General features: G+C 45.5%; 1 protein-coding gene and 1 long non-coding RNA gene across 3 annotated transcripts in view; one reads left to right on the top strand and one right to left on the bottom strand.

Annotated features, from left to right (window-relative positions):
- The window catches only part of LOC310699117 (LIM homeobox transcription factor 1-alpha-like), an 87,360-nt gene that overhangs the window by 1,774 nt on the left and 60,711 nt on the right, over positions 1-24,875 (top strand). The window contains exons 2-3 of one of the 2 annotated variants that reach the window (XM_083486729.1): positions 6,484-6,570; positions 12,642-12,828. In XM_083486729.1, coding sequence (XP_083342855.1) covers positions 6,513-6,570; positions 12,642-12,828 — 245 coding nt within the window. In that variant the 5' untranslated portion in view covers positions 6,484-6,512. Of the gene's footprint in view, positions 1-6,483; positions 6,571-12,641; positions 12,829-24,010; positions 24,307-24,875 lie in introns of those variants that run through there. The other variant, XM_083486730.1, reaches the window with a different exon arrangement.
- Positions 16,031-18,360, bottom strand: LOC310699166. The gene is made up of 2 exons (XR_014521956.1): positions 18,096-18,360; positions 16,031-16,192 (listed from the first exon to the last, which is right to left on the bottom strand). It is a non-coding gene; the product is annotated as an uncharacterized lncRNA (long non-coding RNA).

The following is a 24,875-nucleotide window of genomic DNA, read 5'->3' as shown; positions in this document are numbered from 1 at the left end:
CCCTGGATGCGCATCGGGACAAACAGGGAAGTTGCAGCGCGCCAGACTCCTTGTCGGACGGGCTCCTGCGATGTCGGTTATAGTTCTTTTAACTTAGATTTGAGGCGCATGTTGAGGACAAACCCTGAACTCCTCGAGGTTGAGGACGCTGCGTGCGCTTCGACTTCCGACTTCCTCGCTGCGTCGCCAAATAGGACCCTAGTAAAGTTATGTACCATGCAAAATACATACTGCTATACCTTTATGACGCACCTTCTAGAGTGCTGGTAAAAACAAAATCAGGGCATGATCCAGCCAAATTTATGCCTGCTCCTAAGCATACTTGCCTCGGAGTAAGTCCCAGAGAACTCGGCGGTGCTTTTTTCGGCTTATGCACAGCCAGCTGCACGACCCGGAGGCATTTTAAAAATCTCCTTGAAACAACTGAGAATGGCCTGGCTATTATGATTTCATATTTGAAGAAGCATAGGCGGGCTCACATATATCACCTATTGTTCACACAGCGTCCGCGTCAACGGGCTTTCATAGCGTCCCAACATGCAAAAAGAAGGCTTCTCCTGCGCTCGGCGCGCGTAAAAATTGGGAAGCTTCAATATGTGGATAAAAGTTTGCCACGATTTCCTGGTATTCTATAGGGAATGTTATGTCTCAAGCCCCATCGATATTGTCTCTGGAAGATCCAGTGATCGAAAAGGAATTTATTTTCAAGAGACATCTCAATTCTAAACACATTGTTTTACTTGTAAGTAAACTCTAGTCAAGTGTGATTTTTTAAAAGCCACGCACTCTTTCCGGCCTCCGCCCCTCCCTTGATAAACGTGTAGGCAGATTCCAGAACAATACATTGTGCGCGTCTGCTCTGGGGAGAACAATTCTGAAGACCTTCGCGGCGATCTGATACGTACTTACCTGCGAGTAAACCCCGAACCCAATGGGATTTACATCTGGTAAAACATGCAGATGCTTATCCTGTTAACCGTTTTGTTGTGTGATCTGAGTTCTGGAAGTCTTAAAGTCATCAGGCGGCTATTGAGATAAATGGAATTTACTTGCAACTAAATGTAAATGACCGGCTCGTTAGACTTATTAAAACTTAATAACTTCGGTGTTAGACGCAATTGAAATCCATCGGCCTTGTGCGAAATATATTTAGCATCCGGATGTGTAGCAGCTTAAAGCAGTGCCGCCACTGATGCACAGCTGTCAACTTTCCCCTTTTTTAAGGGAAATTCCCTTATTCCGAATAGGATTCCTCGCAAAAAAAGGGAAAAGTTGACAGCTATGCATTGATGCCTTTTGACTCCGCTAGGTTTAAAAATATACAATGGTTTTAGAGTGCATTGGTCAATTAATTTTGGCAAGCCGCTAGGAAAGTCGACAGGTCAAGGTTTGGAATGTGATCTTTGAATGAAAAGCGGTATATAAATTTAATAAACTGTTATTATTGTTTTTCTTATTATTAATTTATTTGCTTGTTCTTGTATTTTGCATGAGGTTTTGATTTATTGTAATTATCTTTTGCTTGCTGTTGTGTTCTATATTAATGTTTGTAAAGTGAAATTTAGTTATTTGTATCTTACAAGAAACTCAAGGTTCTCCTCCTCCATTTTATCCTCACGCGATCACATCAATCCTGTGAGATAGTTTAGGCGGAGAGATTGAGACTGTCCCAAAGTCACCCGGTGAGCTCCATGGCCCAATGGAGATTTGAACCCAGATCACACCCCCCCGCACCCGCTTCAATGCACCACGCTAACCGCTGCACTAAGCTATTTTATTTTTCCTTCCTCCACCTCTGGAGCCTTTGCTGAAAGGCGATTTTATAAATGTGAAAAATATGTATATATACAAAGGCGGGGGGGGGGGAATCTGTATTTTCCTTTAAGTTCATTGTGGGCACGGACAATTTGAAAACAACAACGTGCTTTATGTAGCGTAGACAGACTCACAAATGTATTAGTCTTTTAAGGTGCCACTTTAAGCATTATATTTTTCACAGCATGTCTTAAGTTAAGGTTGTCGAATCCGAACTGTTACTTTAAAAAAATAAACGAGATCCGTCAGCCCTTTCGAGGAAATACATAAAAATGTTGTAATGCCGCATCTCAAAATAATAACCTACAAAGTGTAACCCGCGTCGAAGATGAGAAGTAACTTTTAAAACCCAAAACAAACATCGGATTCAAAAAGTTGGTGCTTAATACAACGTATAAAGCGGGCTGGATAACTAATACAAAATGAAAAGGAACCTAGCGGCAATTTCCCCCTATTCATGACAGAAAATGCCCATCTAATTGAAATGTACGACGCAACCTGTCTAGTGTCAACGTCTACTCAGAAGTAAGACCCACTGAACTCAGGAGAAGTTACTTTTAAAGTATATATATATATATATATATATATATATATATACTCTTTAAATATGACCTCCGCCTCAGAAAAACTGGAGAGGAGACGAGAAAGGAAACAGAGGAAAGCTTCTCGTTTTCCTAAAGACTCACAAACGCAACAATTGACGTTCAAGATCTCGCATCGCTTCCCTTTGGCCGAAGCGCCTGTTAGCGCAAAAGCCTTGGAACAGAATCCATTCTCTTCTCCAGTCGTCCTTTGGGGGCGAATAGATCACAGAGTTGTTCCAATTATTGTTGGTTGGGTTTGCTGGGGAGGGTGGAATTTACCAAGCCCCTTTCCAAATAAAATACCTTTTAAAAACAGGCGGACCAAAGAGAGAGGGGGAGATTAAATTGCGCCCCAAAGTCGAGCATTGATGAGACCCGCGTAGTAGCGCCTCGGCCGCCGCCGCCCGTCTCGGAATTCGACTCCTCGCCGCCTCGGAGGAAACGCGGCTTCTCGCCCGGAGCGAGAACTCTCTTCCGCTTGGTCCGGGCAGGCGCCGGGCCATCGCGGCGAGTCGGCGGAATGCAAGAGCCTTCCTTGGCCGCCCCCCTCCCCTCCCCGGCCGCCTCCCCTTCTAGCTTCCGCCCTCTCGAACTGACAAAAAGGAGTCAGGATCCGGACAGGTGCGCGGGGGTCCCACAGGTCGAAGCGGCAGGCGAGCGGCCCTAGATCACAGTTTCTAGATCACGACCAAGGTACCTGCCTGGGACACCCGCCCCCCCCCCCGCCCCGCTCTCCGTGTCCCAATCCCTTTTCCAACTCCTCCTCCTCCTCTGCCGTCTTCCTGAGACCCCTTGATCCCCACAGCTCTTGCTTCTTCCTGTCCAAAGCAGAGGAGGAGCAAAGTAGGATACCCTACCAGGTACTGAATGACAGGTAGAAGAATCTGATGATATAAGTATATTTACTGAGAAGTAAACCCGCAGAGGATTATAGTCTAAGGACACAATCCTAACCAGGCCTATTTGATAAAAAAGGTGGGAAAGGGTTTTGTTTTGTTTTAACTTGGACTGCAAATGGAGAGAGACCTCTCCTTCTTGTCTCCATGCAGTAGAATTAATGTCGGGATGGAGAAACTGTGGCTGGCCAGATGTTTCTGGACTCCAGCACCCATCATCGCTGACCTTTGGTCCTGCTGGTGCAACAGCGTCTAAAGGGTCACAGGCTCCTGCTGCAATTAAGGAAATCCCTACTTCTAGCATCTCTCTAAATTGGGGTGTTAAGAGTTCCTAGTTGCACTCCTGAACTTTTCTCCCATTGGCCCTGCCAATGATATCTATGCACACTGCTTAACTGCGGAAGTGATTTCTAGGGACTAGGCAGCCAGCAGGAATGACAATGGCAAAATCTGGAGCCCCCCACCCTGCTATGTTTCCCATGCCCTGCTCTTGGTCTTGGAGCAGGAATTTGCAGCTTGAGTGCTGGGATGAGCTACTCCTGAGAGTAATGAGAATTAAGAACATCAGTGAAGAACAAGCTAATCAAATTAGGATAAACTCCTGCAAGCAGCTCCACTCACAGAGAAGGCCGCCCCACGGTATCTCTGTGTGATATACTGTTCAGGCCAGGCTCCTTCCAGTTAGGCTCTGCTGTCCTTTCCCTGCATCAGGTGTCACACAGGAACTTCCAATCCTTCCTAGCACAGAGACCCAGGGGGTGTCCCTCATTTCTCAGAAGCTAGAGAACCTGATCTAGGGAAAGGAACACCCCCCCCCCCTTGGAAGGTTTGCCCTATGACCAGATCAGATGGTTGTGCTCTTATTTCTCCAGTCATCCATCCACATAGGCACAGCTTGGCACTCACAACGTAATGCATCTCCTGCTTCTAGTGGAGACACCAGCAATCCTCACCTACAACTCCAGCCTGACTGGGCAACTTCTCCTATAGCCTGAGGGCTCACCTTGGCTTACTTTCATTTGTCATAGACGGAAGCAGTTTTGTCTTAGAGGCTTTGGTGTTGCCATGGGTGTCCAGACCTTAACCCTCAGATAGAATCCACTTTGAATGCCTTAAGTCACTGAGCATGTGCAGAGAGTCACCCTTACTGCTGATGGCTGACTAAAAGCAGCTCCTTCGCACGTGGGGTTAGGGGACTGATTTTCAGGCAGGCTGAAATCCCAGCAGCATTCCGCTTTTAGAATAGCTTCATATTGTTATGTGCCACCCCAATTAGGATTTATTAATTTCTAGGGTTTAGCGCCCCCCCCCCACACCTATAACAATATTTTCATTTTGGCAGCCCTTATGCTTGTGCCATTTGCCGTGGCTGACATTTTGAAGAGACTGTAATGTTAGGAAGGGAAGAACAAGAGCATGGATAAAGAAGATATTGTATAACGCTCAATTCATTTGTTAGGTCTGTTTTACTTCCTTGGTTTTACCTCAGAAAGCCTGATTTATGCCCTTATCTCTTACCTACCAGATTGTCATCTGCTTTTGCATCCCACTCTCAGGAATTCCCAAGGCTGTAAAGTAGGCCGTTATAATAATTAGGGTTCCCAACTTTTCAACTAGCTCCTGTAGCTATGTTTTTAATAGCAGCTCAGTCTGTGGAAATGAGCAGGCAATATGTTTCTCTTTGCTCTGAAAATCATCTCCAGCTAGTTCCTGCTGATCAAGCTGCTGCTGGCACACCTAAAAAGCTTGTCTGAAATGTTGACAAATAATCTAATTATAACCTCATATTACAATTTATTGTACCAGACACACACCTTAGGCTAGGAGAAAGTAGCTTGCTTGGTAAAGGTAAAGGTAAAGGTAAAGGGACTATTAGGTCCAGTTGTGACCGACTCTGGGGTTGTGGTGCTCATCTCGCTTTATTGGCCAAGGGAGCCAGCGTACAGCTTCTGGGTCATGTGGCCAGCATGACTAAGCCGCTTCTGGCGAACCAGAACAGCGCACGGAAATGCCATTTACCTTCCTGCCGGAGCGGTACCTATTTATCTACTTGCACTTTGACATGCTTTTGAACTGCTAGGTGGGCAGGAGCAGGGACTGAGCAATGGGAGCTCACCCTATTGGGGGATTTGAACCGCCGACCTTCTGATCAGCAAGCCCTAGGCTCTGTGGTTTAACCCACAGTGCCACCCGTGTCCCTAAAATGATGTATACTCCCAAGTAAATATGCACAACTCTAATTTATTCCTTTAGTCTAAAAGATGGTGCTGTTAAGTGAGTTTAAAATGGGAAACTGCATAAGCATAAGCTCAGAGAGAATTCATTTTTCATCAGGGTTGGCAAACCATGGGGGGGGGGTCCTAATCATACCAGGAATATAGGAGCAGTTACAAAGCATGGGGTAACTGGAGGAAGGCAAAACAATAAATGTTAATTATGTACTGAAATAATACAAAGGAGGACCCCAGAAGTCCATGAAGCCTAGCATCTAAAACCATCAATTTGTGCATCAGTGCCACCACCCCAAAGGCCCTGTCCCCATGCCCACACACCACCAGGCAGGGGAACCTCAAGGAGGGCCTCTGGTGAAAGTCTTGAGTATGTATATGCAAGAGATAATCCTTCAGGTAACTTGTTTAGGGCTTCGTTTAAACATTGGAGGGCTTAGAAAAGAACTGGAAGACAATGTAGATGATGAAGCCCGGGTGTGATCATATCTACCAACAGATGGAGTCGGGGGGGCATAGCTGGTCTGCTCTTGTGCTTTTAAGGTGCAGAAGTCAGCAGGTGATGCTTTTCAGAGCACAGTGATTAATACTACCTACGGTTAATATTGATGGCTGATAGCACAGAAGCAGCAGCCACTGAAACAGTTGGCAACCCTATAGTGAGATGGCATACATGGGGAGCTGTAAACACTCTTGTGTGTCATCAGAGGCACAGATGTCCCACTGCCAGAAAAAATTAAAAATAGCAGCCCCACTCCCAAATCCAGAACAGTATCCAGTAAAATACACTGAGAGTACCTAGCCCTTTTTGGAGTTACTTTGTTGGCAAGCACTTGAGAAGGCAGAAGTTGGATTCCCAATTCTCCTTCATCCTGCTTGAGTCCAGCTGTTGCCTGCCAGCCTCCCTTGCCCTTATCTCTCTCTCTTTTTTATGACTAAGTCTCTCCTCCTCCATGGCAGGTCCATCCTATGCTTGCCAGACCTGGAGGATGAAGACGGAAGAGGCGCCATCTTGTCTCCAGGAGGCCACACCCGTCCTGGGCTATGGTGAGTTTCTGATCTAGGGAAGCGTGTGTGCAGCTCCACAGGTGGGGGGCAAATGCCCCACAATCCAGTGGTCTTGGCTGAATGTCTGCAGTGATACTCAGGCTCCAAGTAAGTGCTAGACGGGCCCTAGTATAGCATCAGCTTCAGAAAATCTTTCTTGGTTCTCTAGACTCTGGTTAAGGGAACAATAACAACCCAGACTAGGATGCCCTTTGCTAATCTAGAAGCAAACCTGCTACTTAATGTGAATTAAAGCTCACTGATGCAAAATGCAGAAAGGTTATTTTTGAAAAGCAACGTCAGGACAGTGAACTTGAGTATATGTAGAGTTCTCCTTAGATGTACAGTATTATGCTGACTGTTTTGTGCAAACACACACACACACACACACACACACACTGTTTTATTGCACTTTTGAATTATTTTCATGAAATTATTTTTCATTGCCTTGAGGAATATAGCACCTTATATATAGAGAATCTACTATTAGAATTAATACTCAGCAAACACATGACCACAGTAGAAATACAATGCCTATAACAAATTCAAAAAAAGGAATGTCAAGAAATGAATGTGTAACCTTAATGAAGCTTTTAGACCCATAAGGACAATAAAATACCAGTGGTGAATGTAATTATGTTTATAATGGATAACAACACAGGCTGTTTATCACTGACATCCTGATATAACCTGCTCATTAACGTCTAAGTTTACATAAGCCAGGATTTTTTAAAGGCAATAGATGGGTTTTCTTATTTCAAATGGCGTAGTCCTACACAGTTTCCTAAGTTCCTGCTGGCACAACCAACATGTTTCAATGTTTTTCTTAATAATCATGATGGCTAAAAGTATTCTGAGGATGGGGAAACATCAGCATTCTGAAAACCATAGCTTGACTTTTGGAGCACTTCTAATTCCTTTGGAAAACAAAAGTGGTGCATTTACATTGATTTGTTGTTGTTTAGTTGTTTATTCATGTCCGACTCTTTGTGACCCCATGGACCAGAGCACGCCAGGCACTCCTGTCTTCCACTGCCTCACACAGTTTGGTCAAACTCATGCTGGTAGCTTTGAGAACACTATCCAACCATCTCGTCCTCTGTCATCCCCTTCTCCTTGTGCCCTCCATCTTTCCCAGTATCAGGGTCTTTCCCAGGGAGTCTTCTCTTCTCATGAGGTGGCCAAAGTATTAGAGCCTCAGCTTCAGGATCTGTCCTTCCAGTGAGCACTCAGGGCTGATTTCCTTCAGAATGGATAGGTTTGATCTTGTTGCAGTCCATGGGACTCTCAAGAGTCTCTTCCAGCATCATAATTCAAAAGCATCAATTCTTCGGCGATCAGCCTTCTTTATGGTCCAGCTCTCACTTCCATACATCACTAATGGGAAAACCATAGCTTTAACTATACAGACCTTTGTTGGCAAGGTGATGTCTCTGCTTTTTAAGATGCTGTCTAGGTTTGTCATTGCTTTTCTCCCAAGAAGCAGGCTATCACCATCTGCAGTGATCATGGAACCCAAAAAAGTAAAATCTCTCACTGCCTCCATTTCTTCCCCTTCGATTTGCCTGGAGGTGATGGGACCAGTGGCCATGATCTTAGTTTTTTTGATGTTGAGCTTCAGACCATATTTTGCGCTCTCCTCTTTCACCCTCATGAAAGGGGTGCCATGATAAATTCTGCCATGATAAATTCTGCATAAAAGTTACCTAAATAAGCAGGGAGACAATATACAGCCTTGTCGTACTCCTTCCCCAATTTACATTGATATCATTTTAGACTGACATCTTGTGCTAAATAAGAAGGATCTTCTAGCACCTCTCCTGCCAGATACTGCTTCTGTTCTATATTGGATAACAAGGTCTTTTATAATGTTAAGGAGTTGTGGGGAAAATGCAATTCATTCATCCTTTATTATCCCCCATTCTTAACAGTACAGGAACGCTGACCTTTCCACTCTCATGTGCAAAATATACAGAGAGGGCAACTACCCCCATGCAGCCTATGCATCTTTACTCTGAAGTGGGGCTTACTCCTGAGTAAGTGTGCACAGAACTCCAGCTCATACTGCAAGCTTGGCTTGCCTATGCAAGCACTGATGAAGTCTGGGGGAAAAATATATCCCTCTCAGTAACTTTCATACAAACAAAGTGAAGCAAATAATGCATGGAAGGGAGTACAGAGACCTTTGAAATGGCATCTCTGGGACAATTATGCCAGAGAGTTTCCACTAAAGCAGCAAACCTCGGCATTTTGCCGTTAAATAAACTGGAATAATGCTGCGTAAGTGAGGGTTGTTTTCTTGAGCTCAAACCAGCTCCATTTCTTTATGACTTTTAATTTCAGTATGATTATAGACATGTGCAGGCGGAAGATGTGGGTGTAAAGGCAATGAGAAGAATGAGAACAAAAGTCCTTGCTCCCAGATATTACATTGGCCCCCGACCTGCCCTGATTGTGTGTGTGTGTTCAGCATGCCAATCCAAGGAAGAGAGATCTGCTGCAAGTGCTGCCCAAGTGAGCCTGCAAGGAATTGTAAAGGGCCTTTTAGTATAACTGGTGGTGATACTTGGGTTGTGCTGGAATCCCAAGCTCTTGATTCACTGCAACTTGAATTGTTTTATGAATTGATGTGTGTGGAGAAATCAGAAGTCTAGAAATGGAGACGGGGACTGATATAATGCAAAGGAAAACAGTGCTCCCCACACTTTTAAGAGTTGCATAGAAGAGGGAATTTTGAAAGGTGCTACCACTCGCCGCAATACGATTATCAAGAGACTGCAATCAAACCAGAAAAAAATTAAGCTGAACATTGCGATTCAGGAGTTTGTCCTTTTGCTCCAAAAATTCATGGGATTATAACAGTCACCAATCTTTGGATAAATCTATCATATGTTCAGAGCAACTTATTTGTCATATTTTATGTATTCTGGTGCTATGTTAACCCTTAAACATCTTTCAAAATTTCAGCAAATCACACTATACTGAGTGTGCCCTTCTTAGAAAACATGCACGTCTCAGGGTTTAAGCAGACCAAAACTGCAATCCTACAATCACTTACCTGAGAGTAATGGAGCTAATGTCTGAGTAGACATGTGTAGAATTACATTGTTAAGTTTGCTTTTCTAGATAAAATAACCATGAAGTTTTCATCTGAATTTGAAATCCCCTCTTTTTAGCCTGGTAAGGGTTTTTTCAAGGCTTAATTTTTATTTTTTTAAAAAGATACATTTAAATTATAGCCTGGAAAAGAGGAGACTGAGAGTAGATGTGATAGCCATCTTCAAATATCTTAAGGGGTGTGACATGGGAGACAGAATATGCTTGTTTTCTCCTGCTCTGGAGGGTAGGACTTGAACTAATGGCTTCAAGCTACAGAAAGGAGATTAAACATTTGGAAAAACTTCCTGGCAGAAGGAGCTGTTTGACCAAGGAATGGTCTCCCCTGGGAGGTTGTGGGCTCTCCTTCCTTGGAGGTTTTTAAGCAGAGGTTGGAGGGCCACCTGCCATGAATGCTTTAAGATTCCTGCATTGCAGGGGTTGGACCAGATGATCCCCAGGGTCCCTTCCAACTCTGCAATTCTATGATTCTATGAAGGGAGGGAGCAGATCCTATGCTGTTGGTGTGTTCTGGTCCCTCCTCACTTCCTCCATAAACTACATCTTATCTCCACCCTAATAACCATCCAACTAGATTATTGCAACCTTCTGTCCCTTGAAGACAGTCAGGATGCTGCAGCTAATATCAAACGTGGCTCTGTGGGCCATGTGACACCAACCCTTAGGGAGTTGCCCTGGCTGTCTATATGCTATGGTTTTTATTTTGGTCTACAAAGCCTTATACAGCACAGGACCCAAAAACTTGAAAGAGCATCTTTCCCTTGGGCCTTGAAAATGAGCCGGGGAGGCTCTGCTAGTAGCGCTGGCAGCAGCATTGCCCAGCTGCTGATGACAAGGGACACAGACCTTCCCCACTGTGGTATCCAATTGTGGAACAAGAGACTAGGAATGTAAGGAGGCAGCCATTTCCATCCCGTCCTATGTTCACCACAATCAGCACTGCTTCTGTTCCACTGCAGTTCAGATTCCACTGAAATCTGTCTTGCTATCCACTATGGCCAAAACTATCATCATTAATTACTCAATCAGTTTCAATACATTTCAGTGGAAAGGAAACATCAAAGACATCAGCATCTTGGAGGCTGTTTTCCACTGTCAGTTTATTTTATTTTAATGTTATTTTTTTGTAACGCTTTAAAGGTTTTTTGTAATTTTACTGTATCATTTTATATTATGTCATATACTGTGGTCTTCAGATGAACTGCAGTTTAGAAGGGAATTAATGATAACAGTAACAACAGCAACTGCAGGTTAGGCAGAGTCTCTCTGGGGTTCCAGGCAGGCTTCTCCCCCAGCCCTCCTCCCAGGAGATGCCAGGCACTGAAGCAGGTGCCTCCGGTGTGCAAAGCCTTACTACAGAGCCATGGCTCCTCTCCAGCACCGAGAGGGCAGCACACGTCATCAATCGAGCGCGAACATGCACTCACACATACAAGCAGGGAAGCCCGAAAGGAAAGGAAGTGCGCCAACAAGACCCAGCAACCTCCGCACTGAAGATGACATGCACTTGGCAGCAGCTTAGACTCCCTCACTGCCTCAGCCCCAAGCCACGTCCAACACGCTGGAGAGGGTGTTTATGACCCACCTGCACTTACTTCCTTATCTGTTGCAGTCCATGCTAGGAAGTCTTTGAACGGCTGCCATAGATTGATGCACAGATAATCCTGATCAACTCAAGCAAGACATTTAAAAAGTTATCTCCTATTTGAAGTGAGGTATGTCCTGCTTAAGCCACAGTAGAGAGGGCTGGAAACTGACCGAATGGATGAAGCAGGGTCAAAGATGCGCAGTAGTGACTCTTACACAAGCAAGAGCATTGTAAAGAATGGAGTGTGGGGAATCTGCAAGGACATTCTCTGAGCTTCAAGAAGCAGGAGGACATTTTTATTTATATTCTTGGGATTGGTTTTTTAAAAAGTTTTCTAAACTATGAAGGGATGTATGTTTTCAGGATAAGGGGAAACTTCTTAAAAATGATATTTGGGATTCAAAAAATAATCAGATTGATTACTAATATAAGTAAAATTTTATAAATAGTGGAATGAGCTATGAGGGCAATTGGTATTATACCCATTTTACAGAAAGAAGAACTGTAGATGAAAAACTTACTTCATGTAGGACTATGGAATATTTCCCATTGTAGTGACAGCAGTATAAAACACATATTATATGGATAAAATATTTTAAATGCTCTGTTACCTGTTGAGTGCTTTTGGGATGAGGCAGGTTAAAAAAATTAATCATTAATGTACAAATATTGTTTGTTTGCTAAATTTATATTCCTTGCTTCCTCCCAAAGGTGGCAAACATGTAAATAACAGAATACAGTACAATTAAAATGTCTAAAAACAGTTTTAAACAATATTCTAAAAACAGATTAAACCTTTTAAAACAACACTTAAAAACTAAACAAAAACTGGGTTTTTTTTGTTTTTTAAAACCACCTACTCTCACAGCTAATAATTTAAGAGTTGCCAGGAACAGATCTTTCAGCCTCCAATTGCCTGGGTAAAAATGAATATTTCTAGATTTTTCCTAAGTTAATGATGAGGGAGTTGAACTACCGTCCCTATGAAGGTCACTCCACAGTTGGGTTACCACTATTGAGAAGTACTGAATGTTCGAAACAATGGAATGACTTCAAAGTCACAGAATCCAAGTATGAACCAAACTGCAACATATAAGCTCCAACTATAGTGCGGGGCGGAGTACAATTATACAAGTTGCACCATTTGCATGCAGATTGTGGGTTCTTTTCAGCAATGAGTTCCTGGGACATGAACCACCCGAGTGTTCTGTTGCAAAAGCATCGCCAGGCAGGGTATCCCAGCAGGTCACGCCACAGACCCGCAACACACCAGGCCTCCCTGTTTCTTTGTAAGCTGTTCTCATTGATGAGGAGGACCTCTGAGTTTTGCAATTCATTGTTGTTGTTGTTGTTCCCTGCCATCAAGGCTCAGAGTCCAAAATGCGGGAGGTTTGTGCTGGCTGCAACACCCCGATCTCCGACCGCTTCCTCCTGAGGGTGAATGAGCGTTCGTGGCACGAAGGCTGCTTGAAGTGCGCCGCTTGCCTGCAGGCTCTCTCCGGCACTTGCTACTGTCGCAACCGGCAGCTGTATTGCAAGCATGACTATGAAAAGTAAGTGCCTGGAACCTTTTGATTTCTACCCCTGTGGCTTGGCAGAGCAGGCTGAGGTGGGGAATGGTCAAGGGAAAGATGGGACCAAATAACTTTGTTACCTGGGCGGTCATTTCTGTAGTCACTAGTTAGTTAAATGTCCACCGTCATAGTGGAACTGGGCAGGCATTGTCGTCCTATTGGCTACCATGAACATTGCTGTGATGTCACAGAATCATAGAATCATAGAATCATAGAGTTGGAATAGACCACAAGGGCCATCGAGTCCAACCCCCTGCCAAGCAGGAAACACCATCAGAGCACTCCTGACATATGGTTGTCAAGCCTCTGCTTAAAGACCTCCAAAGAAGGAGACTCCACCACACTCCTTGGCAGCAAATTCCACTGTCGAACAGCTCTTACTGTCAGGATAGTCAGGTCAGGTCAGAATAGTCCAGAGTTGGGCATCTAAGGGGGACATGAAAGATCTCAGCACTGGAATTCTAGAGCCAAGTAATATGTTTCATTGAATTGTTGGTGCAAATCAGTTTATTTATTGTGGAGAGTTTTTGTCAGCTATTTTATGGTGTGGTTAAAGTTTGTATCACATGTAGGCTTCTTATCTAGTGGCATGATCTTATTGCCATGTGATAGGTGAATAGACTGTGAACAGGTTGCTAAAATCCATTATGAGATCAGGATTAAAGAACAACTGTGTATTCAGCTGCAAAATAAATCTAAATTCTGCAAACAGAAAATAAGTCATGCATGTTGAATATAATTGCTTTTTTAAAAACCTTATTTTTGGATAATTTATTCTGCTGCCCTGAACATGGTTTTTAAGGAACAGTTTGGCACACTGGGGAATAATGTGCATGTGGACAGCAGGAGGGCAAGGAGACACCCCCAGGCTTCACTGCCTGCCCAGGAGAGCCAGAAACACCCCCTTTCATTAACAAAAATGAAAAGGCTAAAGTAGCATGATTCCATGTCAGACACACAGAGAGCCTGTGCTTGCACAGCAAACCCCTGGATTCATTAAATATATACAGGGTTGATGATAGCTAGCTAAGCGGTAGCACTGCATAGGTAGGGTGAGTTATTATTGCCAGGACACAATGCTGGAACATGAGTCAGCACCAGAGTGATGCTACTGCAGCTCGGAGAAAGGCAGCAGCTGCGGTGCAACAGCTTAAGGTGCCCAGACTCTGGGGTGGAGCAATCAGCAATATTCATAGCAGGAATCCTGGGGTTGTTTTTCCTTTATGGGAGGGAGGGAAGGGGGAGCACAGTGGAGCACAAGGAGTCTATTATTATTATTATTATTATTATTATTATTATTATTATTATTATTATTATTTTTAAAAGCTTTGTATGTCGACTCTTCCCCTATATATATATGTCTCGCTCTGTGTGTGTTTTCTTTTTTGTAAATCTACCAAAGAATAACATAAAATATAATCAGGATTAAGGGGTTTTCTCAGGACAGTGGAGGCTTATTGTATTTTTTATATTCTGTTGGGAGCCACCCAGAATGACTGGGGAAACCCAGCCAGATGGGTGGGGTATAAATAATAAATTATTATAATAGGATGCTGCTGCTGTGTGTGCTGTGTCCTGCTGGTGCCGCAATGGTGGCCCTTGCCCTTCTTCTGATAGGAAACGCTCTGCAGGAGATGCCCCAAAAAGGGGGGGGGGGGTACAGAAAGGCCAGTTGGCGGGGAGTGAGCAATGCCCCTATTTTCATCTGAGCAATGTTGGAGGCTGTACACCTTGCACATTTGAAAAAGGGTGTGAATTTGAGAACAAGCAATACTTGTGCTTCCCTATACAGTCATACCTCAGGTTGAAGTTGCTTCAGGTTGAGCGCTTTCGGGTTGTGCTCCGTGGAACGTGTTACTTCTGGGTTTCGTCGCTCGCACATGCGCAGACGGTCGAAAAGACATCATGCGCATGTGCAGAAGTGGCAAATCGCGACCCGCGCACGCGCAGACACGGGTTGCGTTCGCTTCAGGATGCAAATGGGGCTCCGGAACGGATCCCATTTGTATCCAGAGGTACCACTGTATGACATTTCCTCTCAAGAATTACCAGGCCCATAATTCCTTCTGCACAGGCAGCAGGGCAGGAGCAACAAAACACTGTAATAAACAGGACCATTGATCTCAGGTACAGAGGAAGCTAGTGCTACTGGGAGGATGTACAGGCCCAACGTATATATGACTAAAACCCACCTCAAGGGGTCGTTGTGGGGACTGTATGAGGAAGGGGAGGACCCTTTGCCTTCCCTTCCTCTCCCTTTTTACACTGGCCTTCCCTTCTTCTCCCTTTTCTGGCCCCATTCTCAACTATACATTTAACGCATATTCAATACACATTTAAAGTACTTATTCCCCCCCAAAGCATTATAGGAATTGTAGTTCACCCCCCACAGGGCTATTGCACCCTTAACAAACTACAGTTCCCAGGACTCTTGGGGAGAAGCCGTGTAGTTTAAATATGCATTGAATGTATGGTGTGGACATGATCTCTTCTCCCACCCTGAGTTTAGATTAAGTGCTGTTTGGAGAAAGGACCTCTCGTTTTCTTCCCCCTTCACATTATCTGTAAAGTGCAATGAGCATTTACAATCATTAAAAATTATTGATATTTCTTTTCCCTGTTCCCTGCAGGAAGACCTTTGCCAACCAGTTAATAAAACCAGCCCGTTTTGCAAACGGCCTTGCAAAAACTCTGTTTTTATGGATTCCTAATGGAGGACTTTTAGATAGCAACTTCAAAAACTCCCTCTGCCCCGTTGCATTTCCTTCAACACTTTAGCAATAGCGATAAGCTGGGGGAAGCCTGTGCTGAGTGCTCACGCTTAGCATGTTTTGGAATGATTAACCAGCCCTCCAGACCCATTACCTTCTGCTGCTGGGCCAAGTGTCAGGCCTGAGCATACAAGCCTGGAGGATTAGAGGGGGAGGAGTAGATCTCCCAACAACACCGAGCTTTGATCGCAGCTGCAGAAATCAGAAAGCAACCAAACCAAACAAAGCCTCTTGGTCCACCGAGCTCCACACTCCTGTCCGTTACAGAGGAGTATCTCAGAGAGGGTACATACTTTGGGCTTTCTGCTTCAAGAGCTTCTCCAAAGCTTGCTCAGCAAGACCTGCCATGAACTCTCCCACCAAAACCAGAATTTTAGAACACAGGAAGTTGCCTTATACCGAGTCAGACCATCGTCCCATCTCCCTAGTTTACTGGCAACAAATCTCCAGCTCCAGCCGGAAATGTCTAGGGTTGAATCTGGGACGTTTTGTGCACAACCCCTGGTCTCTGCCAATGAGCTTAGGCCCTTCCCTTATTCAGGTACATTGCTCTGCAGCTGCACCCATGAGAACTGAATGGAACAGGAGAGTAATATTAAGCGTCAGTGAGCTGGAATCATTTATAGACAGCTGCCCATCCAAGGATCCTAAACTCCTGTACAAAATAAAGTTCCAACACTAAAGTGTTAAAAACAGACCAAATCAAGCAAATAGATACATAAAATCTAAATAAAATCAACAACAAACAATGATATTATCAGGGATGATAATAATAAATAAGGATACCACTAAGAGAAAGAATTCTCCAGACATCTTCTGCAGACTGTGGTGGGGGAAGAGAAAGCTGGACCTTAAGGCAGGAGTGGGGGGTTGGATCTGGCCAAAGGGGCAGATTCAGAAGCAGGCAACTTTGGCAAGGGGGCAGAACATTCCACCTGACAGTCACATGACATCCTGCAATGTCAGGTGACTGAAATGGCAAAAGAAGAATCGGGAGTGCGCTGAGCTCCTGAGTTGCCCCTTGCAGTCCTAGCTTCAGGAAGAATTGCGAGATTGTCTTCCCGAGTCCTCCTTTTCAGTGGGTTGTCTTTCACTGAGACACAGCTTTCAGAAGTGGTCCAATGCACTTGGGAGAGGTGGGAGCTGCCGGGTGTGAGCAGCCGCTGCCAAAAGCAGCACAACAGCAAAAGGCACAAAATTAAAACACTGCTTCACTCCAGCCAAAGTGTCAGTGAATAAATGGATGTCCCAGTCATAGCCGTCGGAGCCGGATATGCCTGTTCGGTTTAGGGGTGCCAGACTCATATGGGTTGAAAGGAACATATGAAAAGCAATGCATCCCAACGGCCGTTCTCTGCCATTTATTTTAATACACCCCTGGGCTGGAGAACCAAGCTCCCTCCCCAGCCAATACTTGTTCCTTTCTTCTTCACAGTAAAAGGCCTCTCAGTTGACAGATCTCTCATGCCCACCCCTGCCATTCCCAACACATGGTGGAGGGGGAGGGTGCATAGCCTGACCTGTGCACACAGCAACAGATCATTCCATCTTCAGCACAAACAAATCGCATGGAGAGTTTCTTGATTAACTGCACATTTACAGGCCATAGTGGGAGAGGAGGCTCATGCAGATAGAGATGCAAGCAGCCATTGGAGAGAGCTGACCTCTTTACCTCTCTATTAAGCACATTGGAAGAATGTTAAGTAGTAGCTTGCATCAAGTGTGACAGGGATGCCGTGAAATGCACCGAGGACCCCTAGAAGGCCTGATAAACACTCACACATTGCTGTGCACCCCCCTTTATGTTTGTTAGCTTTGTTTGAGGGTCTTTCCAGACTATTATTTTCATTATTTAACAGGAATATTTAACATTATTTAACAGGAAATTGGCAGCCCATCTTTGTCAGTTCCCAGATGCAACCACGACCAGGGAGGGAGGGGGAAAACAATGGGGTATCATTGAAACAAATCTGGGAATCCAGTTCTGCCGGGGGTTGGCAGCCGCAGCTTCTCCTGCTGATTTGTGCCATCCACTCTTCTGTTGACGGCTCCTTTGGCTGCTGTGAGAAGGGTGGCTTCAGGGAAGCCTCACAGTCAGGAGACAGACTAAAAGGAGATGGGGGCAAGACTAATCCAGAGAAGCTGTGGCAGTTTTGTTTCTCTCTTCGATCTATTGATTATGTACAAACTAAAGAGCAAATATTCGAGCTCCAGCAGATCAACAACCCTCATGAATCCTCTGCTCAAGGCTAGATGCCTCCTAGGTCTCCTTCCCCTTCTCTCTGCTGTCTATCCCACCAGGACAAGCTATCATCCTATAAGGATTGGCTGGAGTACTCTGCAAACTACATGGTGTGGTTGGTATGTTGCTTAATGGGTCTGACAAGACCTCTTGAGCTGACAGGCAAAGTCTCTGGATTTCCATCTGGCAGCCCCAAACAGATAACTATCAGTCATAGAGAAAGGGCTACTCACCTGCTTCCGAGGAATGCCTCTTCCATCTTCTCCTGGTGTCCCAGGAACTCATCCAAAGCACAGCAAGTGTGGGAAATTCATCTCCTTTACAGCGTAGAGCAGGGGTGAGGAACCTCTGGCCTGTAAGTCAATGGGAGGCAGTTTCCAAGCCTAGTCACCCTCTCGGGGGGATGTTTTGGAGGGGTGGGGCAGTTGTAGAAGGTGCACACTCTAGCTGAGTGCTATATGCAGGCTACCCAGGCAGATTGCCACCAGTAGACCTGAGAATGTCTCTGATCCTTTCAGCTGTGTTATGATGATGTCAGCACCTGTCCCCATGGCTACTGGTGATGCCACAAATGCGGCGTGGCCACATGGGCCCACAATTTAAGTACAGTGGTACCTCGGGTTACATACGCTTCAGGTTACAGAGTCCGCTAACCCAGAAATAGTGCTTCAGGTTAAGAACTTTGCTTCAGGATGAGAACAGAAATCGTGCTCAGGCAGCACAGCGGCAGCAGGAGGCCCCATTAGCTAAAATGGTGCTTCAGGTTAAGAACAGTTTCAGGTTAAGAACGGACCTCTGGAACGAATTAAGTACTTAACCTGAGGTACCACTGTATTTAATTAAGCCAGCCCTCCAACATTCCTTAGATGAAAATAGAGACATTTCTCTCCCCCAACTGACCCTCCTTGACCTCCCATTTTTTGTCAGTCCCCACCCCCACCCGCAAGCATTTTCACCACCACTTCACCAACAGGACACAGCCAACCTGAGAAAACCTCTTAATCCCAATTTTATTGGGATTGGACTCCAGCGCTCACCTCCTCAGCCCGCCTGGCCAATGGTCAGGGATGTGGGAGTTGGAGTCCAACATGCCCATCCTGGGAAAAAGAGACGAGTGGGGGGGCCATAGGGTTCTGTCCTGGGCCTGTTGTTGTTCAACATGTTTAAAAATGGCTTGGATGAAGGAATTGAGGGGATCCTCATTGCATTTGCAGATGACACCAAACTGGGAGGGGTAGCTGTTTGTTTGTTTGTTTATTTAATGTGCCCTTCATCCAAGGATCACAGGGCAGTTTACAATATAAAAACACAAAAATACATAACATAGTTACAAAGAAAGACCCTCACTCCCCCGCCCCCAGTTTAAAAGCCCACGATTGTTTTATTAGCCAAAGGCCTGAGAGAAGAGGAACGTCTTTGCCTGGCATCTAAAGATGTGTAGCAAAGGAGCCATTCCACAAGTGGGGAGCCAAAGCACTAAGACCTGCTCTCATCTTGCTGCCTTCTGGACCTCTCATGGAGGAGGCACACAAAGAACAGTCTCATATGGTCAGTTCATATGGGGAGATTCAGTCCTTGAGGTACTGTGGTCCTGACCTGTTTAAGGCTGAAGAAACCAGGGGGTGTCCCCCTCCTGCTGTAACCAGCTCCCCCCCCCCCATCTCCCAGAACATGAAGAGGATGGAGCAAAGAGAGACAAGACAAAGGACCTGGGGGTGGGAGAGTTAGGGAACTGTGGGAAGGAGGAGACCTTCAGTCCTCACAATTGCATCATTGGGGCAAGACCTACTGTGGAGAGTTACTGGGCTCAATGGGCCTGAGCTGTTTTGTTTCTTTGAATAAGGAGTTAACTTCACTGGCACCTTGTGAGTTATTACTTACCTGACCCTGGCACCTGCCTCTATTCTGCCTTTGTCAGACCACACCTGGAATATTGAGAAGCTGGAATGTGTGCAGAGGATCGAGGTCTGGAAACCAAACCTTATGAAGAATGGTTGAGGGTGTTGAGTATGTTTAGCCTGGATAAGAGGAGACCGGGAGGAGATATGAGAGCCATCTTCCAATATCTAAAGGGCTATCATGTGGAAGATGGAGCAAGCTTGTTTTCTGCTGCTTCAGAGGGTAGAACCCAAACCAGTGGATTCAAGCTACAAGAAAGGAGATTCCAACTTAACATCAGGAATAATTTTCTGATCATAAGAGTGGTTCAACAGTGGGATGTGGTGGACTCTCCTTCATTGGAGGTGTTTAAGCAGCAGTTGGATGGCCATCTGTCATGGATACTTTAGTTGAGGTTCCTGCATTGCAGGGGGTTAGACTAGATGACCCTTGGGGTACCTTCCAACTCCACAATATTATGAACTTCTGGAAGGCCACAGGCTCCCTACCCCCTGCTCCACAGCCTGTTTTGTACAGTAATGACCTTGGAGTGCCATGACTGGCCATGGTTTCACATATGAACACTCCATTGCAGGGAAGTTCCAACAAGACCACGGATTCAACCCATAGCATGTGCTCACTGAAGCTGAAAAGTGCAGAAGAGCCTTCTGAAGGGGACAATAACAGTTGTTTTGAAAGGGGAAGAGCTGAGGTCCTCCTTTGGCAGCAGGCCCTGCTGGGAACGGAAATGTAGACATAGTAGACACGAGACTTTGGGGAAGTTTTTGGGAAGACATCATGTTACATTATTCAGGAGAGCTTTCCGAGTCTTGGCAGTCTCCTTGAAAAGTTTCCCCTTAACGGTCCAAATCTTATCTCTTTCTTCTGAAGGGAGAGAAAGAGAGAACAACCTCCTCCCCAGCCACTGACGCAAAGCTTTGTCAGCAGAGCTGGACGGGAGTAATAAAAATACCAGCATTTGCCCATTTCCTAGTGATGCATTGCCAGAGGTCGAGAGAGAGAGAGAGAGAGACCTATAAGCAAGCAAGGAACAGGGCTTGGGCTGCCTCCCTGTTTAAAGTAGCCTTTGCAGGAAAGGAGTTGGGAGTTGTAATGGGTCATAAATCGAATACAAGTCTGTGATGTTGATGAAAGAAAATGCAGGGGATGTTCTAGGGGTGTTTCATTCAAGCTCCAGACTGACTAGTGTCTTGGGCTGCACACTTTAAGAAAGATGTAGACAGATTGGGTGCGGAAGCAACAAAGGCGATAACAAGGTTTAGGCTGCTAAAGAGAGACTTTTGAAGGAAGCTGGACCTGGATTTGCACATTAACTTTGTCTAGTATGGAATTGCCATTGCTGATCCCCCTAGGATTCATAGGTACCAGTAGTCTTTCCCAAGCTAATACGTGATTCTCTTGTCCCCTCCACTGATTCATACAACAACCTTAAAGAAATGTACTGCATTAAATTGAAGTTGGGTTTCTAGGAACGTTCAGATTATTGAACTGATATTTCTCAGTGGTACGGCAAGTGACTGTAATGTGGCTCATTGCATTCTTAACAAAAATTGTTAGGGAAAATGTCCAGTGAGGACATGGTTAAGGAAGCAAAGGCAGTGCTGTTTTCTGGGGGGACTCAAGGGTATGCTGTACCAGCATCTCCCCCCCCCCAAAAAAAATATTACAAATGTGGCACTTACGGTAACAACGTCATGGTGAGTACTGGCACCTTTTCCCCCTCCAAGAAAAGCACTGGGCATAGGTTATGTTACCATATTCAACCAAGCAAATTTGATGTGCCAAAATCTACAGCAAAAGCCAATTTGCCTTGAGCCTTCTATGTTAGAAGGAGTTGTGTGAACTGGCCCTCAAACTGTGGGTTGTATCCTATACTCATGCAACAGACTTCTGCTTGTGCAACAGAATTTTCCCTTCTCCTCCTCCACCTATGAATGCTGCTCTTTGTTCGTATTAAAGGTTGTGTTCTCTTTAGTGCATTTTGCTGTTAAAGGTAAAGGTACCCCTGACCGTTAGGTCCAGTCGCAAACGACTCTGGGGTTGCGGCATTTATCTCACTTTACTGACTGAGGGAGCCAGTGTTTCTCCGCAGAGAGTTTTTCCGGGTCATGTGGCCAGCATGACTAAGCCGCTTCTGGCGAATCAGAGCATCACACAGAAATGCCGTTTACCTTTCCACCAGAATGGTTCCTACTTGCACTTTGATGTGCTTTCAAACTGCTAGGTTGGCAGTAATTTTGCTGTTAGGTCACCACATTTGGCTCACTTGTAGGTTTGGTTTTTGAAGACTTCCTCAGTTTCCTAGTGCAAATGTATTAGCGTGTGCCTGCAACAGTGTTAGGGGCAGTTTAAATGCTATAGCCCTTGTGCTTAAAGGTAGGTGGAGATATAGGATTGCAGCCTAAATGTACAATTACTTGCATTGCAAACATTCTACAATTATAGCATTCATTCACAGAAAACAGAAAGTGCTGCTGGGGCTTCAAAGGATTCTGACCGTGGCGGGTGAAGAGGGTCTCTGCCACTCTCACTTTGAGGAAATTGTTGAAATGAAAATTATGAGTGGCTGCTGGGGATGGGGAAGAAATTATATTCAGATCATGTTTAAAGGTGAACCTCCCTAATTCACAATTTCTGAAACAAGACAAGAACCACAACGCAACATTCCTTAGAAATTCTCACTTCTCTGAATATTGCAATGCAGTTCTCAAGCAAAGTAATGGGAACAAAAATCCATATGCTGAGGGAACGTGTGCATAGAAATGCAGAAATGCAAAAATAATATGCAGAAAGGCATTATGGGGGGAATTGCTTTGCAAAAATGTGCATTTTAGACAAAATTTCATAAAATTTGTTTATGAGGAGAAAGTTTTACAACTAGCAAAAATAAGAGGCCAAAATATGAAATGTTTGTGGAAAAGTGGAGACCTGTTTTATAGCCAAATGAAATCGCTCAGTGCTTCCCAGCTGCCTGTGCTTTGCCTTGCCACTGCCACCTTTCTGGTGTTGCCTGGGGACCCTTTGGGCTGCAGGGAACTGGGTGCCACCTTCATCGTCCAAGTCTTGCGCAAGCAGATTCCTCTGGGGAGCCCACAACAGGGCAGGAGGGCAACAGCCCTCTTTCCAGAGGGCTCCAGTCCTGGCAGGTGTGTGGCATATCAGCACCATGAATAATAGCCCTCTCTCCTCAGTGAATTGGTCAAATTACCTTTGACACCATCTCCACCTAAACTGGTGGCTGTCACCCAGTAGCAGCCAGTGGGGAGGCACTGGTGTGGGTCTGTTGCTGTCCCATCTTCCCAAGGTCACTGCCACTTACCAAGAGGAGGTTGGAGGTGCTGAATGTGGTGGCAGAGGCCCTCCAGCTGCTACTGCTGTCATCATCACATCTTGAGGCAGTGCGTTCCATGGTTTACACATGTCCTCTGTGAAGAAGTGTTTCCCTTTGTCTGTCCTGGGTTTGCTGCCAACCAGCTGCATTGGATGGCTGGTGTTATGAGGGGGAAGAAGTTGCTGTCTGCTTTCCCTACGCCATGCATAATTGTGCAGACCTCCGTCACGTCCTCCCATGACTTGCCATTTTCCTCAACTTATCATGCTGATCATCTGCTTGGGGGGGAACAAGAGGGATTTGGTGCACCTGCTCCCTCCTTCTGCCCCTGGAAGAGATTCCTAGTGCTCATGCCAATGACCAGAGCTGAGTATGCTATGGGGCAAGGCATGTGCAGGATCAGGTACTGGGGCTTCAGTGTCTGTTTCCAGGAGAAAGCATTTGTCTGCTATGCACTGCTAGATATGTCTCTCGTACAAACTTATTCTAGATATCATACCAATTACATGATGCCTATAGATTATTGGGGGGGGGGTGGCCTTATGTTGCTTTTCTTGTGGATTGACTTGAATTTGGATACAAATTGTGAACTGAAGAATATGTGGTGTGCGGTGCTGCTTTACTCCACGGGGGGAAACAATGATTCCATCATGTGGAAAATCCAGTCATTCTATAACTACTTTCTCCCTCTTGCTTGTTAAGTGGAATTGCAGAACTGTGTATGCTTGCATTTGCAAGCTGCTCTCTGGACTTTCAGGCCTAGAGATGTCTTTTTCCTCCATCTGCTCACTGGTCCTTCTAACTCTCTAGTATATCTCTATATGCCTGGGCTCTTCTGCACTCAAAGCATGTGCTCTACCTCTGAGCTATTATAGTCCCTCACAGCTCTTGGCTTGGATACCAGTTTTTGGTGTGGGGGTGTGTGCGCGCACACACACAAATATATTCATCCACAAGATGTTTCCCTACGCTGCTCATGCGCTAGCCAGGATGAACCAGGTTCGAGCCAAGTTCACCCTGGATGAGCAAATCATCTCCACATGGGACAGGCGGGAAGGGAGGAGGCTCCTTGGCAGCAGAGGCCGCCATTCAGGCCCTTCCTGACAGCTCCTCAGCTTCCCCCGCCTCTGCCTGCCATGCCATGAAAACAGACTTCAAAGCCAAGCAAGGGCGTCCAGGATGGAGGAGCTGCAATCACTTTATCATGGGGCCAGGCAAGCACATTTCCTCCCCTTCTGAATCAGGATTTACGGGGCAGGTGCCCAGAGGCAGTGGCCAGGATTGTTGTGAGCAGAGCAGGGAGGCCGGGTGGACTTGAAGGCAGGGGGCAGGGCAGGGGGGGAGTCAGAGGCACCCAAAGCTTTGGAAGTGCAGGACCGGAGAACAACATCCATCTTCTTTCTTAACATTTCATCTCTGCAGCAACAGGCTTCTCCTTCCCCCGCAACCAGCTGCAGCTGTCAGCTTATCTCTCCCCCTAAAACATTTCCCTCGCCTTACAAAGAAAGCCTTTTAAAAACAAATGGTTTGTGGAGCTGCACTCCTTTCATGAGGAGAGGCTGTGGATCCATGACAGAGCACAGGCTTTTCACAGAGGAAGTCCCCAGTTCAGTCCCCAGGTAAGGGGGCAAAGACACCCTCTCTCTCTCCAAAACCCTGGGGATCTCTTCCCCATAGTGCCACCGAGATCCAGTGCAAGGAACCTTTGGCCCTGCAGATGTTGCTGAACTACGGCTGCCGTCAGACCCAGCAAGCAGGCCAATGGCCAGGGATGGTGAGATAT

Source organism: Podarcis liolepis, assembly GCF_965112155.1.
Source record: "Podarcis liolepis genome assembly, chromosome: 2".
In the NCBI taxonomy this organism is placed as follows: domain Eukaryota; kingdom Metazoa; phylum Chordata; class Lepidosauria; order Squamata; family Lacertidae; genus Podarcis; species Podarcis liolepis.
This window is presented reverse-complemented; position numbering and strand designations above follow the sequence as displayed.